At 42.3% G+C, this 16,610-nt stretch overlaps 1 protein-coding gene across 2 annotated transcripts in view; it reads left to right on the top strand.

Moving 5' to 3' along the window:
- Positions 1 to 473: 473 nt before the first annotated feature.
- The window catches only part of FLT3LG (fms related receptor tyrosine kinase 3 ligand), a 30,821-nt gene continuing 14,684 nt past the window's right edge, over positions 474 to 16,610 (top strand). For both annotated transcript variants that reach the window (XM_070766811.1, XM_070766810.1), the window contains exons 1-3: positions 474 to 722; positions 6,523 to 6,601; positions 13,913 to 14,023. In XM_070766811.1, coding sequence (XP_070622912.1) covers positions 6,566 to 6,601; positions 13,913 to 14,023 — 147 coding nt within the window. In that variant the 5' untranslated portion in view covers positions 474 to 722; positions 6,523 to 6,565. The remainder of the gene's footprint in view (positions 723 to 6,522; positions 6,602 to 13,912; positions 14,024 to 16,610) is intronic.

Here is a 16,610-nt window from a genome sequence, read left to right as displayed (position 1 = left end):
AGATCAAAGGACCGCTCTTTGATCTCCTTGGAAAGAAGCGGCTAGGGAATCCTAAAGAGTACTCCAGAAGGGCTAGCGGCTTGCAAAGTCCTCTAAGAAAAGCAGAATGGAGAGGAAAAGTGGAAGCCTTTAAATTGCCCGGGTAGTTATAATTTGTAACCTCCTGATTTTTGGGGGTGAGGGCGAGTGGGTATGTGCATGAGTTTGAAAGGCCAAGACCGGAGTGGCTTTTCGCTCCAATTCCTGGCCCCACCAGATGTTGGTGACGACGGAGGAGGAGGAGGAGGAAGAAGAAGAAGAAGAAGAAGAAGAAGAAGAAGAAGAAGAAGAAGAAGAAGAAGAAGAAGAAGAAGAAGAAGAAGAAGAAGAAGAAGAAGGATTGCGCTTTTTCATGCTGATTCCTGGATCGGGTTCCCGCGTCTCACCCACCCCTCCTGCGCAAGATAGCATCAGTCCCTGGACGGCCAGGCGTGCGAGCTCCTCCCCGTTTAGGGAGAACTTTCGCTTTCACTGTCTGCTGCTTTAACGGAGTCCTGGGCCTTTTTATTATACTCTTTTCCCTTGTAACGCACGTGTCAGCACAGCTGGCAACTCTTCTGCAGCGCCTCCGCTGGCTAGGAAGTAGGGGTCGGCACTGAACTACGTTCCCCCCCTACCTAGACCCCAGAAAAACTACTTGCCTTCCCGCGCTTCCTTCATCTGCCCGCGTCGCATCTCTGCAGGTAAGCCAGGAGGTTCTTTCTTGCCTAGCCAGAAGGTTCACTACTCCCATCCCTTTCCTTCGAGTGGGGTGACTCGAGGAGAGGAAAAGCAGGGGCTGCCGCCACTTTCTTATTTGGGGTGGTAGAGCGGGGAGCCTTCCGCGGAATGTCAAGGGCTGGGTCCTATTTAGGATAGCGGGCGGGAGGCTTCCAGGACTCTTCCCCCATAGACCCGGTGATTTAGACTTGGGGGCATTGACGCGCGGGGCACCTTTTCTGCGTCTTGGTTTAGTCCTCTCGCAACCCCAGTTCAGGAATGTGGGGTTTTCTTCAAGCGAATCACCTGCTGTATAGGCTTGTTTTGGCTGCAGGAGAGGCGGTTAAGGTGGGAACGAGGGGCTTGATGGTTTGGAGCTGATGGTTATGATTTCTGAGGATCCATTCCCTGGTGAACTTCCTGGGCTCATAGGGGCGCTTGGCCTGGTATGGGGCTGAGCTCTCATTTTAAGGGGTTCTCTGGACAGAGCGTCCACAGGTGGATATTGGAGAGGAGTTTCCAATGGACAGCTCCGTTTTCCAGTCAAGTGGAATTCTGCAGCAGCCCTATTTTTTCTCCTTTCTGGCGCTTTGCTGGGTTTAAATTTTTTAAAAAAACATAATGGAACAGAACTTTTCCCAGTACAACTTAGCACAGTTATTTACAGCACACTGAAAATGCCTTATGATCATTTTTCATGCCACCTTTGCAGCATCCCTGTGCTCACTGGATCAACATTCGGATGCTTAGCAAATGACTCATATTTATGTGTCCTGGGTTCATGTGGTCCTCCTTTTGCAACCTTCTGACAAGCAAAGTCAATGGAGAAGCCAGATTCACTTAACACCAGCGGAGAGGGGCGGCACACAAATCTAATTAATAATAATAATAATAATAATAATAACAACAATAATAATAATAATACTTAACACCTTAACATCTGTGTAACTAACTCTATGACTTCAGGGATTCATTTAACACTGTGGCAAAAAAAAGTTGTAACCACGGTCCGCTTAACAACATAAATTTTTGGCTCACTTATGGTTGTAAATTGGGGACTACCTATACTCAAACTGTAATGATGCTTTACTACCTACACAGGAGGAAAAAAATGCGTATATGTATCTCAACAAGCCATCTAAGGATGAGTGAAAGGTGATTAGAATGCTAAGTGTGTCTGTTTCTCACCCACATCCTTTCCGTGCTAAATTTTTGCAAGGCAAGAACAGAGTTTTGCAAAGCTCCCCAAAGGCCCAGTTTACATGAAAAGAGTAGAGATAATGTCCCTTCTTCCTCCCCAGCCCCCCAATTTGTATGAAGGTTTTGAAAAACAATCATCAAAAGATGCTCTGCTGTCTCAGCTGACCCATAAGAAACGGCAAATAAAATTTTCCCCTCTCCGCCAGCGAAAGTGTGCTTGAAATGACTTTTGGCATATATGTCACAGTAGTATTCGATTAATGCGGTTGATACCAGGAATGATAACTGTGTGAACGGATGTTCTCAGGCTGCGTATCTTGTAAACAGTATAATCTGCCAGTGTATAAACAGAAAAAATTCTTTGTAATTGAGATTATCTTGACATGGAAACTGCTTTGGTGGTTTGTGTGGGATCAAAACTAGCTTAGTAAGGGCTTCTGGGGGGATTTTAGTTTTTTTCTCACTATTTAAAAACAATCCCTTTTAATTTTGGGGGGTTGGGGACATAATTCTCCATTTACTGATGCTAAGTCAACGAGCCTTGGGTGGCTTTTGGAAAATGAGCAGGACCAGACCTGGAAAAAACTAGGGTGAAAAATTCCAGAATTACAGGATAGATTGGAAGCTGGGATGGTGATTGGTGGTGGTGGTGGAGATGGCAGCAAGAAGGAGAAGAGAACTGGCAAATTACTCCTAGGAGTTATTACTTCTGCTTAGAAAACTGGTGAACATGTCCATAATGTTATCAGGAGACAATTTGACGGATAGGATTTTTAAAAATTCATTTTTCAGAATTTTCTATCTCATGACAATCTTAATGACAATCATGAAGTGTTGTACCTCCATTATTCTTGACAAGTGCATATTTTCTTTTATGTACACTGAGAGCATATGCACCAGAGACAAAATCCTTGTGTGTCCAATCACACTTGGCCAATAAAGAATTCTGTTCTGTTTTATTCTACTCTACTCTGTTCTACTCTACTCTGTTCTGTTCTGTTCTGTTCTATTCTATGAACATGTCCATAATGTTATCAGGAGAGAATTTGACGGATAGGATTTTAAAAAATTCATTTTTCATAATTTTCTATCTCATGACAATCTTAATGACAATAATGAAGTGTTGTACCTCATGATTCTTGACAAGTGCATATTTTCTTTTATGTACACTGAGAGCATATTATTCTACTCTACTCTGTTCTGTTCTATTCCCAGTAGAATGTGATGCTCCATATACCTGGAGCCCAAAGAAGTAAAATAAATAAAAACCATTAGGTTAAATGTATAGTTTAGTGTGGGGAACTCTTAGTGAGAAACACTGCCCTGTTCTTTTTGCAATCTTATAAAAATGAAATAGTTTCAGCTTCCCTTTTCTTCACTTAACAATATACCTGTTAAGAATATAAATAGTGATCACATGACCCACATGTCATAAATGCATGCCAGTTGCCAAGTGCCCAAATTTTGATTACAGGACCATGGGTCATAAATGTGAAAAAAGCTCATAAGCCACTGTTGTAACTTTGAACAGTCACTAAACAAATGGTTGTAAGCAGGGGTGGGTAGCAGGCAGGACAGGGTGGAACACAGTTTCACCAATGGAAATTTATTTATTTATTTACAGTGGTACCTCTAGATACGAGCTGCTCCACATGCGAGTATTCCAAGTTACGAGCCGCAACGTGAGCGAAATTTCTGTTCGACACCCGAGCTTAAATTCGGGATACGAGCCGAGCTTCCGCTAGTTGGCGCAAGAATCTCCTTGCTTCCGGTCTTGGCGCAAAAAACAAAGTCTAAAGGCATTCGTTCGCGATACGAGTTGATCGACTTACGAGCTCAGGTCTGGAACGAATTAAACTCATATGTCGATTTGTATTGGATTTGTATGCCACCCCTCCCTGAGGCTTGGGGTGGCTCACAACATAAATGAAGTTGTGTGTCCACTCCAGCTGACCATCCCACCCACCCACCCTCCTCCTCCTCCTCGGAAAGCTGCAGGGAGACCAGCATCGGCAGGAGTTGCAGGGGGCCCATTTCCTCCCCCATCTTTTCACAACAGCTGATTGGCAGCTGATTGACACTGGTTCACCTAGATACGCAGACTGAGGCAGGGAGTGACCCAGGAAGGAAAACGCGGGAAAGGTGAAGCAAATTGTCACCCCAGAGAGCAACACTGGTGAGGTTGTAAGTCAAGGACTTAACAGTTCACTTGAATGATGATGATCGTTCACGCCACTCCTACTTGGTCACATGGCTGGCAAGCCCCTCCTACCCAGTCACGTGACCATCAGGCCACACCCACAAAATAAGCTACACTCACAATGTGGCAGTAAAAATTTTGGCTGTCCATAACTGGTTATTGTTGTGGTTGGCTCTGGCCCAGCTCCTGCCTCAGGGAATGGGGAGGTGGATGCAGGGGAAACTTCAACATGTCACAGGCCTGTGTTATTGACGACAGAATCAGATCAGAGCTTAGTTTCCTCGGACGAAGAAGAAGGTGGGAGTGACTGAGCAGAGGAGGGCTTGGCACACAGCCAAGGCAGTCAATCTTCCTTATCTTCTATAGCTTCAGATGATGACATTTTGGACCCACGCAAGCGCAGAATTATGCGTAGAAGAGACCAAGTGAGAACATATTACAGGAAATAAGGGAGGCCACTTGTGTTTCGGTGGGGCTCCAGTAATTAGGGCTGCGGCTATAAATAGCAGCATGTGGGTTTGGCCATTGTGGAAGAATATCTGTTGCAGTTTCGTCAGGAATCTTGTGTGTTGGACTTTGTTGCTTTTTCATGCCTTTGAAACCAAAGTAGAGCAGCGTGTGTGTGTGTGTGTGTGTGTGTGTCTCCCTTCGTTGGAAGAAGAAGGGGTGTGAAGTTTCTCCACAGCTGCTAGCTAAGTACTTAATGACTGCTTAAGGGAAATTGTACAGACTACCCGGTTGTTTTGGGAAGAGTGCTCTTTGCAATACAAAAAGAGTGCTTAGTTTATTTTGACTTTTGTGATAAAGAACATTGTTTTGAATTTTCAAACGTGTGTGTCTCTGAAATTTGTATCCTTGAATTTTCGGGAGGCTCCTATCAGAGAGCCTGGCAGAACAGTTATAAGTCGAGAACTACTTGTATTGTTGCCAAGAAAAAGAACATGAAACTGTCCACATAGTCTCCAGTTCAGACTTGGTTTATGCTCTTCAGTTACTTGTTAATTGAAGTATTGCTGGCTATTCTAATCTGTAAAGTGATCTTCTGCAGCAGGTGGCAGCATAAATCATGCTTTTCTTACATGACTCACGCAAAAGCTTTTGAAACTAACTTGTGAAAGGGAAGCTGCATAGAGGTTAGTCCTCAACTTATGGCCACAATTGAGTCCCAAAATTTCTGTTGCTAAGGGAGAGTTTTGCTAAGTGAGTTTTGCCACAGTTTGCAACCTTTCTTGCCACAGTGAATAATTGTGCTTACTAAATTAGTAACCTGGGTGTTAAGTGAATCTGGCTTCGCCATTGACTTTGGGGAAGAAAGTTGCAATAGGGAATGGCATGGCCATTAATCATAAATATGAATCATTTGCCAAGCATCTGAACTTTGATGACATGACCATGAGCAGTGTTCCCTCTAATTTTTTGGGGGGGTGGGCGGAAAAGTATAGTGTCTGAGCGGCAGTCCCTTCGGGATTGGGCGGCCCAGAAATAAATAAACAAATAATAAACAAACAAACAAACAAACAAATAAAAAACCCACCCTGTTTTGCCTCAGAGAATTTCAAAATAAAATACTGTACTGTGTGTCTATAACAGTGAGCTCATAATAGGGCAACTCTATCAATATCAAAATGCCACTTAAATAGTTGAGCAGGTTCAAACTAGATTTTGATTTTCTTTCTCTCTTCCTTACTCCCATTCTTTTTCTTTCTCTTTTCCTTCCTCTTTTTTTTCTATCTGTTTCTCTCTCTTCCTCTCTCTCTCCTTCCCTCTCACTCTTTCCCTCTCGGCTTCTGGGCAGGTTTGGAAAACTCTGAGTTGATGATGATTTTTAAGTGAGCGATTGCTCACTGCTCAGCTTAGAGGGAACTATGCTTGCAACAGTTATTTTACATGCAACATCCCCGTGGTCACATGATAAAAATTTGGATGGTTGGCAAGTGGTTCATATTTATGATGGTTGCAGTGTCCCGGGGTCATGTGATCATCAGTGGGAAAGCCAGATCTACTTAATAACTGTTACTAATTTAACAACTGCAGTGTTCACTTAACAGCTGTGACATGAAAGGTTGTAAAATGAGACAAAGCTCACTTAATAACTTTTTTTTGCTTAGCAACAGAAGTTTAGGGCTCAGTTGTGGTTGTAAATCAAGGACTACATGTACATAAGTAGTTTGCCAATATTACAATGTTCTGTCATTGCTCTCAACTTTTAGTCTTCCATCTGTGGTCTCCCCCCCTCCCCCAGCTTCCATCTTTAACCTTTTGATGGGGTTCCAGACAAGGAGGACAACTGGTACTGAATATATTTAACTGCGTGGTGTGTTTTGCTGCTTAATCTTCTCAACATGTTTTCTTTTATTCTAGAATTCTTTCTCCTCTTTTTTTAGGGAGAAACCTCAGCATGCTGGCCACCCACCATATTACGTGGAGATGATTTGGTATCATAGAACTCCAGATTCTTCTGTGGTAAGTCAAATGATATACCGGTAGTTGATGACAAGTTGATGAAGTTGCCTGCTGTTGCCTGCCCTTCAGAGGGAGTAAACTACAGGTCCCAGAATTTCTGGACCGTGTGGCCAGTGGAATTCAGTGAGTTGCACTCCCCTTTTTAAAGTATTTTTTATATTAATTTTTTCTGAATATAAAATACAAATGAAAGTAGACAGTAGGGAAAATCGGTAAAGGGGAAAAGGAAAAAAGTTGAAGAAAGAAAGCAGTGTTTTCTAACTTTTTTGGTGCAGCAAATTATATATTAAAAATTATAATCTCAATTTTAATATAAGATTAGTATTAGCCGTTTCTATAACAAAAACCATTTAATCATCAAAAAGCAAAGTTAGAATTTAATTTCCCTCCTCTCTTTTCAGCAGGAGGGTTTCCAAATGGAAACAATTTTTGTTATCCCTAAATAAGACAGTTAATTTAACCATCTTTATAAATTCCATCACTTTTTCAATTCATGGAATTCATATACCTTTCCATTTTTGTACATATAATATTTTTGCTATAGTCAGCACATATAATAGTAAAGTTCTAATTTTTTGCCCCAAGTTCTTTATCCAGTACAACTAAAGGAAAAAATGACAGATTTTGATTATATATTCATTTTCTGAATCTCCGGCAGCTGTATTCCTAACATATTTGCAGAGTCCCAGCTTCCAAAAAGCTTTTGTATTGCAAACTATTCAACTCCTTTAAAAGGGAATCAGAAAGAAGAGTGAAGTTAAGATTGTCAGAAAGCTGGAAGCTAAATTGTAGGAGGAGTGGTGAAAAGAATCAGGGATGTTTACCCCTAAGAAACTAATAAAACCTTGTCAGGAGATTAACATCTACAGATGCACGGTTTGGCTCCCAGTCATGTTAATCTCACCCTACAGATATTCTTGATTCTAGATGAGATTAACATGATATAGGATCTATATCATTTCCAGGCTATAGAATTCTCATGTTTTGATTCTTATTTTCTATCTTTCGCAAGAATTACAATTGGCAATCCTTTTCTTAAAAACATCTTTCACACAAGTTTATTTATTTATTTATTATTTATTTAGATTTGTAGGCCGCCCCTCTCCACAGACTTAAAAGTGATCAAAGCACATTTCTTTTCTCAGAATTATTGTTGTTGTTGTTAACACTTTTTTCCCCTCTGGTCTTTGATTTTCTATTTTACTTCTGCAAGTTAAACTAGGAACGAGAGATTCTCAAGACAGAAATTTGGTTCTGTCCACAAGTGAAAGTCACCTAGTGCAAAGATTGAAAAGTACAAGGCTAAGTAAGCATTCAATAACCCATGGGGAAAATATCTGGGTATAAGAAACAATTGGACAATTGTTTAGAATGGTTACTTCCTAGACATTAAAAAAAAATTATCAAATGGAGCTCCACCTAAATCTTTACTGAGACAGGCGGTGGTTGGATTTGCTTGCAGACTTCAACAGAACAAAAAGTGGATTAAACATAGAATAAAATAAATAGCTATCAACTAATCCACCTCCCACATATTCTTCAACCTTTATTAACTGTGAACTGAATGTTCTAATATAAAAGTAAGTAATCTAATAAAACCACTGAATAAATAAATAAATGAATTTATAGGCAGCTCATCTGTTAACCCTCAAAAAGCATAATTTTCAGATTTTTTTCTCAGAGGTTTAAGAGGGTTTGTTTTAAACAGCTTCTCTTGATTGCGTTCGTAAATCATGCTAAGACATAGTTCACTTATATTATTAAGGAAACCACAGCTATGCAAAGTACAAGTCCAGGAAACCACATTATCACTTAATGTAATATGTAATTTAACTATTTTAACTAAAATTTAGTCATAAGGGTTGTAGATTAGTATATGAGAATCCAGCCAAAGTGGTCTATAATCATCATTTATTTTAGAATTAATAAACATGACATGACTAATCAATTGACTAAAATAGACTAGGATTGAAAAACATTGTTAAGCATCACAATTTCTCAACCCAATAGTGTAAACCATTCCGGATCTCCTTGTAGTAGGGAGGAAGTGGCAACAAAAAAATTAAAATAAAGCATGAAACTCCTTTTTATGAGAGAACAGATAGTGATATAACAATCCATTACCATAATTTTATTCATATGAATAGAGTAGAGTAGAGTAGAGTAGAGTAGAGTAGAGTAGAGTAGGACAGGACAGGACAGGACAGGACAGAATAATAGAGTTGGAAGGGACCTTGGAGGTCTTCTAGTCCAACCCCCTGCCTAGGCAAGAAACCCTACACCACTTCAGACAAATGGTTATATAATCTTCCCTTAAAAACTTCCAATATTGAAGCCTTTACAACTTCTGGAGGCAAGCTATTCCAGTGATCAGTTGTTGTAATTGTCAGGAAATTTCTCCTGAGTTCTAAGTTGCTTCTCTCCTTGATTAGTTTCCATCTATTGCTTCTTGTCCTACCTTCAGGTGCTTTGGACAAAAGCTTGACCCCCTGTTCTTTGTGGCAACCCCTGAAATATTGGAACACCTCTATCATGTCACCCCCTAGTCCTTCTTTTCATAAGACTAGACAAATCCAGTTCCAGCCACTGTTCTTTATATGTTTTATCCTTGAGTCTCCTAATCATCTTTGTTGCTCTTCTCTGAATGAGCTAGTCTTGGAATTAGCTAATTTTAATGCTAAGATCTAGAATTAGCTAACTTTAATTCTAAGGCTAAGCTAGTAATTTCCACACCTGAGTATTAATTGAACCCAGGACCTTTCCACAAATATTCCCGAGATTAAAACAATTTGTGATTTAGACTCAAATGACAGAGGGAGGAAGCACAAAATATCATTAGTGCATTCCAGACATGTAAAAAGAGATTTTGATTGACACAGGTACATTGATCCCACAACTATTCCCATGAGGAGTTACATTAGGTCACACATTTCAAGTGCTTTGTTAGCAGCATCCTTAAGACATATTTTGACTTCTGTTCCCAAGTTAGGAATTGTTGATCCACCATGCTATTAGTATACAGTATTTCAAAACTACTGGGTATTGTCTAATGCAGTGATGGCAAACCTTTTTTTCCTTGGGTGGCAAAAGTGTGTGTGTGCACGCACGCTATCACACATGCGCGAGTGCCCACACCCATAGTTCAATGCCTGGGGAGGGCAAAAACAGCTTCCCCCACCCCTTGGAAGGCCCTATGGAGGCTGGAAATGGCCTGTTTCCCAACTTCTGGGGGGCCCAGTAAGCTCGTATTTTGCCCTCCCCAGACTCCAAAGACTTCCCTGGAGCCGGTGAGGGTAAAAATGTGCTCCCCCAGCCTAAAACGCCCCCCCCCAGAGCCCCTGTGTGAGCCAAAAATCAGCTGCCGGCACACACATGCATGTTGGGGCAGAGCTAGGGCAACGGCTCACGTGCTAGCAGATATATAAATAAAAACATGAAAGAAGAATACTTGCTTTGAATGGTTCTCTGAATGAAAAACAGAAGAGATTTGCAGAAGAGATTATCTTGATCTGCAAAACAAGGGTGGCATTCTGGAAGGACTTCAGAAGCCTGTGGATTAGAAAAGAGGAATAAAGTCAAGAAGGTACCAGTAGAAGAAAATATATATAGTCCCTGGTGCTCCCTGAGCTTGAAGAAGTTACCTGTTTAGAATAGAATAACAGAATTGAAAGGGACCTTGGAGATCTTCTAGTCCAACCCCCTGCCTAGGCAAGAAAACCTACACCACTTCAGTCAATGGTTATATAATCTCTCCTTAAAAACTTCCAACATTGAAGCCTTTACAACTTCTGGAGGCAAGCTATTCCAGTGATCAGTTGTTGTAATCGTCAGGAAATTTCTCCTGAGTTCTAAGTTGCTTCTCTCCTTGATTAGTTTCCATCCATTGCTTCTTGTCCTACCTTCAGGTGCTTTGGACAAAAGCTTGACCCCCTCTTCTTTGTGGCAATCCCTGAAATATTGGAACACCTCTATCATGTCACCCCCTAGTCCTTCTTTTCATAAGACTAGACATATCCAGTTCCAGCCACTGTTCTTTATATGTTTTATCCTTGAGTCTCCTAATCATCTTTCTTGCTCTTCTCTGAATGAGCTAGTCTTGGAATTAGCTAATTTTAATGCTAAGATCTAGAATTAGCTAACTTTAATTCTAAGGCTAAGCTAGAAATTTCCACACCTGAGTATTAATTGAACCCAGGACCTTTCCACAAATATTCCCGAGATTAAAACAATTTGTGATTTAGACTCAAATGACAGAGGGAAGAAGCACAAAATATCATTAGTGCATTCCAGACATGTAAAAAGAGATTTTGATTGACACAGGTACATTGATCCCACAACTATTCCCATGAGGAGTTACATTAGGTCACACATTTCAAGTGCTTTGTTAGCAGCATCCTTAAGACATATTTTGACTTCTGTTCCCAAGTTAGGAATTGTTGATCCACCATGCCATTAGTATACAGTACAGTGATCCCCCGTTTATTGCGTCCCCAACCATTGCGAACAGGGTACTTCGCTATTTTTCAACCCGGAAGTCAAAATACCATCTTTGCATGCATGCCCGTTTTTTCTATCGGCACGCATGCGTAGATGGCAACCGGGAGATCAGCTGCTGGGCGGCTTCCCTGAGTCTTCCCCCTCTTGCTGGCGTCAGCGAGGAGTTTCCCCACCGCCCACGCAAACTCCTCGCTGCCGCCCGCCCTTCGCCCGCCCACGCCGTTCATTCTCGCCGCTTTTGAGCTGAGTCCGGGAGCGAATTCGCTCCCGGACTCAGCTCGAAAGCGGCGAGAATGAACGGCGTGGACAAGCCGTTCCTTGCCGCTTGCTATCGGCGCTTTCGAGCTGAGTCCGGGAGCGAATTCGCTCCCGGACTCAGCTCGAAAGCGGCGAGAATGAACGGCGTGGACAAGCCGTTCCTTGCCGCTTGCTATCGGCGCTTTCGAGCTGAGTCCGGGAGCGAATTCGCTCCCGGACTCAGCTCGAAAGCGGCGAGAATGAACGGCGTGGACAAGCCGTTCCTTGCCGCTTGCTATCGGCGCTTTCGAGCTGAGTCCGGGAGCGAATTCGCTCCCGGACTCAGCTCGAAAGCGGCGAGAATGAACGGCGTGGACAAGCCGTTCCTTGCCGCTTGCTATCGGCGCTTTCGAGCTGAGTCCGGGAGCGAATTCGCTCCCGGACTCAGCTCGAAAGCGGCGAGAATGAACGGCGTGGACAAGCCGTTCCTTGCCGCTTGCTATCGGCGCTTTCGAGCTGAGTCCGGGAGCGAATTCGCTCCCGGACTCAGCTCGAAAGCGGCGAGAATGAACGGCGTGGACAAGCCGTTCCTTGCCGCTTGCTATCGGCGCTTTCGAGCTGAGTCCGGGAGCGAATTCGCTCCCGGACTCAGCTCGAAAGCGGCGAGAATGAACGGCGTGGACAAGCCGTTCCTTGCCGCTTGCTATCGGCGCTTTCGAGCTGAGTCCGGGAGCGAATTTGGGGGGCTAGGAAGCCCTCCATGCCGGCGGCAAACAGCCGCGCCGCCCCCAATCTTCGGCTCCTCGCTAGCGCTGTGGGAGTAAAAACACCATCTGCACATGCGCAGATGGTGTTTTTACTTCCGCAGCGCTACTTCGCGAAAACCCGCTCGTTGCGGGGGGTCCTGGAACGGAACCCTCGCAACGAGCGGGGGATCACTGTATTTCAAAACTACTGGGTATTGTCTAATGCAGTGATGGCAAACCTTTTTTTCCTTGGGTGGCAAAAGTGTGTGTGTGCACGCACGCTATCACACATGCGCGAGTGCCCACACCCATAGTTCAATGCCTGGGGAGGGCAAAAACAGCTTTCCCCACCCCTTGGAAGGCTCTCTGGAGGCTGGAAATAGCCTGTTTCCAAACTTCTGGGGGGCCCAGTAAGCTCGTATTTTGCCCTCCCCAGACTCCAAAGACTTCCCTGGAGCCAGTGAGGGTAAAAATGTGCTCCCCCAGCCTAAAACGCCCCCCCAGGGCCCCTGTGTGAGCCAAAAATCAGCTGCCGGCACACACATGCATGTTGGGGCAGAGCTAGGGCAACGGCTCACGTGCCAGCAGATATATAAATAAAAACATGAAAGAAGAATACTTGCTTTGAATGGTTCTCTGAATGAAAAACAGAAGAGATTTGCAGAAGGGATTATCTTGATCTGCAAAACAAGGGTGGCATTCTGGAAGGACTTCAGAAGCCTGTGGATTAGAAAAGAGGAATAAAGTCAAGAAGGTACCAGTAGAAGAAAATATATATAGTCCCTGGTGCTCCCTGAGCTTAAAGAAGTTACCTGTTTAGAATAGAATAACAGAATTGAAAGGGACCTTGGAGATCTTCTAGTCCAACCCCTCGCTCAGGCAGGAAACCTGAGTATAACATTTCAGGCAATGGTTGTCCAATCTCTTCTTAAAAATTTCCAGTGTTGGAACATTCACAACTTCTGGAGGAAAGTCGTTCCACTGATTAATTGTCCTGGCTGTGAGAAAATTTCTCCTTAATTCTAGATTGGGTCTCTCCTTGATTAGTTTCCATCCATTTGAATAATAAAGCTACATGGGGCTACCCCTGAAAAGCATTCGGAGACTACGGCTGGTACAAAAGGCAGCCGCACAAGCTATTATGGGTGTTTCCAGGTACCCCCAAATAACTCTGATGTTCCACGAGCTGCTGTGGTTGCTGGTTGGTCTCTGAACACAATTCAAGGTGTTAGATATTTCCTATAAAACCCTATATGGCTCAGGACCAGACTATTTTTGGGACCGCCTTCTGTCACATACCTCCCCGCAACCAATAAGAGCACACAGAGTTGGCCTTTTCCGGGGCCCATCAGCCAAACTATGTTGAATGACAGGCCCAGGGGAAGGGCCTTCTCTGTGGGGGCTCCGACTCTATGGAACCAACTGCCTCCGGAGATTTTTATTCTTCCCATCTTACCAGCCTTCCATAAAACTGTGAAGACTTGGCTCTTCCAGCAGGCCAGGAACCACTGAGCGAATTAAACCTAAATTTGGCTAAGAGTTAGAGTGAGAGTATGCATGTTTGGGTGGGATTTTAATGCTGTGTTTATGTATTATTCTTATTTATTGGTAGCCGCCCAGGGTCTTTAGGGAGTGGGCGGCATATAAGCTCAATTAATAAATAAATAAATAATAATAAATAAAACATCTGCAAGAAACCACCCGAGCTCAGACAGCACGAGGAATTTCTCCACTCAGCAATAGGGTTTTTTTTATTACTGCAATTAAAATATTAAGTATACTTAGAGATACTTAGCTCTAGATAAAAAGGAATGTGCCAATTTTCTCCTAGGTCTTGCTGCTCCTATTGCTGTTTTTCTCCCCGTTTGGGCCACTCAAGAGCTGTAGTTTTAATTATCCACCCATCGCTACTTCTGATTTTTCCCAGGATATAAAACCATTGGTGAGTATATTGCATAGTTCAGCAGGCTGCCAACCTCATTCAGTAGAATCGAGCAAGAACTCAACCTCATGGAAAATTAAATCTATCCTTATTGACACTGGCGAGAATTTATTTTTGGAACAAACTTATATGGCTACCCATTTCAGGGGACAGGGAAGATTTTCAATGGTGTAGAACAATGAATTAAAATAAACGTATAAAACAATTATCCACATTTCAAAATTTACCAAATAATTACAAAATCATGCAAGCCTAATTGTGTTGTATTTGTGTCGTATTGGCAGTTCTGTGTTAGCAAAAACTTCAGAAGAGAAGGGTTTAGGGGCAGTGATTTCTGACAGTCTCAAAATGGATGAACAGTGCAGTCAGGTGGTAGGGAAAGCAAGTAGGATGCTTGGCTGCATAGTTGGAGGTATAACAAGCAGGAAGAGGGAGATTGTGATCCCGCTGAATAGAGTGCTGGTGAGACCACATTTGGAATACTGTGTTCAGTTCTGGAGACCTCACCTACAAAAAGATATTGACAAAATTGAACGGGTCCAAGGACGGGCTACAAGAATGGTGGAAGGTCTTAAGCATAAAACTTATCAGGAAAGACTTAATGAACTCAATCTGTATGGCCTGGAGGACAGAAGGCAAAGCGGGGACATGATCCAGTGATGGGCTATGAGCCGGAACACTAAATTGTGCTTGCCACCGCGGCTCCTAAGTTCTTGCAGTACCAGCGTGATTTTGCTGCTGCACCTGTGGAGGTAGCAAAATTGCACCCGTGTTTCAGCGAGGTTTTACCTGCAGCTGCATGCGCGATTTTACTACCTTCACAGGTGCAGCAGCAAAATCGTGCTGGTCCTGCAAGAACTTATGAGCTGCAGCGGCGAGTGCAATTTAGCGTTCCGGCTCGTAGCCCACCACTGACATGATCGAAACATTTAAATATGTTAAAGGGTTAAATAAGGTCCAGCAGGGAAGTGCTTTTAATAGGGGAGTGAACACAAGAACAAGGAGGCACAATCTGAGGTTAGTTGGGGAAAAGATCAGAAGCAACGTAAGAAAATATTATTTTACTGAAAGAGTAGTAGATGCTTGAAACAAACTTCCAGCAGACGTGGTTGGTAAATCCACAGTAACTGAATTTAAACATGCCTGAAATAAACATATCCATTCTAAGATAAAATACAGGAAGTAGTATAAGGGCAGACTAGATGGACCATGAGGTCTTTTATGTTTCTATGTTTCTCTTCCCCACAAACGTCCTATACCCCTGAGAATCAGGGAAGTGCCTTCCTGAGTCACTTTGGAATAATGTTTCAACCCCTTTTGCCTAGAATAGATCATGGTTCTTACATAACCCTGACAAAGGTCATCTTCCTTACTCTGCACATCTTTTCATTCTTGTTTTTACTTCTATCAATGGCAAAAATACAGGTGCTGGTTATAGTGATGAAAAAATCATACAGTCAATCCAAAAAACATGTTTGCAGAAAGGACACGCTGTCCCTTATTTTGTGAGGAGTTTTTAGGCTAAAGAACTGAAACCCTGAATAATTAAATACAGTATATATAGATTTCTATGCCACCCTGAGTCCCTTGAGAAGGGCGGCATAGAAATCTAACAAACAAACAAAAAACAAAAATAAATAAAATAATAAAATAAAATAAAATAAAATAAAATAAAGTAAAGTAAAGTAAAGTAAAGTAAAGTAAAGTAAAGTAAAGTAAAGTAAAGTAAAGTAAAGTAAAGTAAAATAAAATAATAAAATAAAATAAAATATAAAATAATAAAATAAAATAAAATAATAAAATAATAAAATAAAATAAAATAAAATAATAAAATAATAAAATAATAAAATAATAAAATAAAATAAAATAAAATCATCGTGCTGGCTCCCTGTCCAGGGAAATGTCTTGGGACAAAGCTGACTTCCTCAGCTAAGGAACTGTAATGTGTAAAAGAAAAAAGCAGTCATAAATTCCATCTTGTCAAAAGTTTAGAATGAACATCTATCTATAAAAACAGACTTTAAATTTAAAACATTAGTTATGGCACCACACAAAACTGAACTACATCATTCTAGCCCATTGTTTCCCAACCTTGGCAACTTGAAGATATCTGGACTTCAACTCCCAGAATTCCCCAGCCAGCGAATGCTGGGATTCTGGGAGTTAAAGTCCAAATATCTTCAAGTTGCCAAGGTTGGGAAACACTGTTATAGCCTGACGTGGCACTCTCCAAACCTGTTGGATTAATACAAGGTTGCGTTCTAACTTACCTCACTTCCGGTTCGCATCCTCCCACACCTCATGGGGGTGCCTCATAGACGCATGCATGCGCAGTTCCATTTTTTTAAAAAATTAAGCCGAAAACAAGGTGGTGACTGCATGCATAGTGCCTAAAACTCGGCTTTTGCGCATGTGAAGAAGAAAAACAATTAAGAAAATTTTTTTAAATTTTTTTTTTAAAGATGGCGGCACCTACAGACTGACACCAATTGAACTGGGTGCCATGACATCATCGTGACATCACCAGTGGGTCGCTACTGGTTCGGGTGAACCAGTCTGAACTGGGAGGAACCCACCCCTGGACTTC

This window comes from Erythrolamprus reginae, chromosome Z (assembly GCF_031021105.1).
Source record: "Erythrolamprus reginae isolate rEryReg1 chromosome Z, rEryReg1.hap1, whole genome shotgun sequence".
NCBI lineage: Eukaryota > Metazoa > Chordata > Lepidosauria > Squamata > Dipsadidae > Erythrolamprus > Erythrolamprus reginae.
The sequence above is the reverse complement of the archived record's forward strand: the minus strand, read 5'-3'. Positions and strand labels throughout refer to the sequence as shown.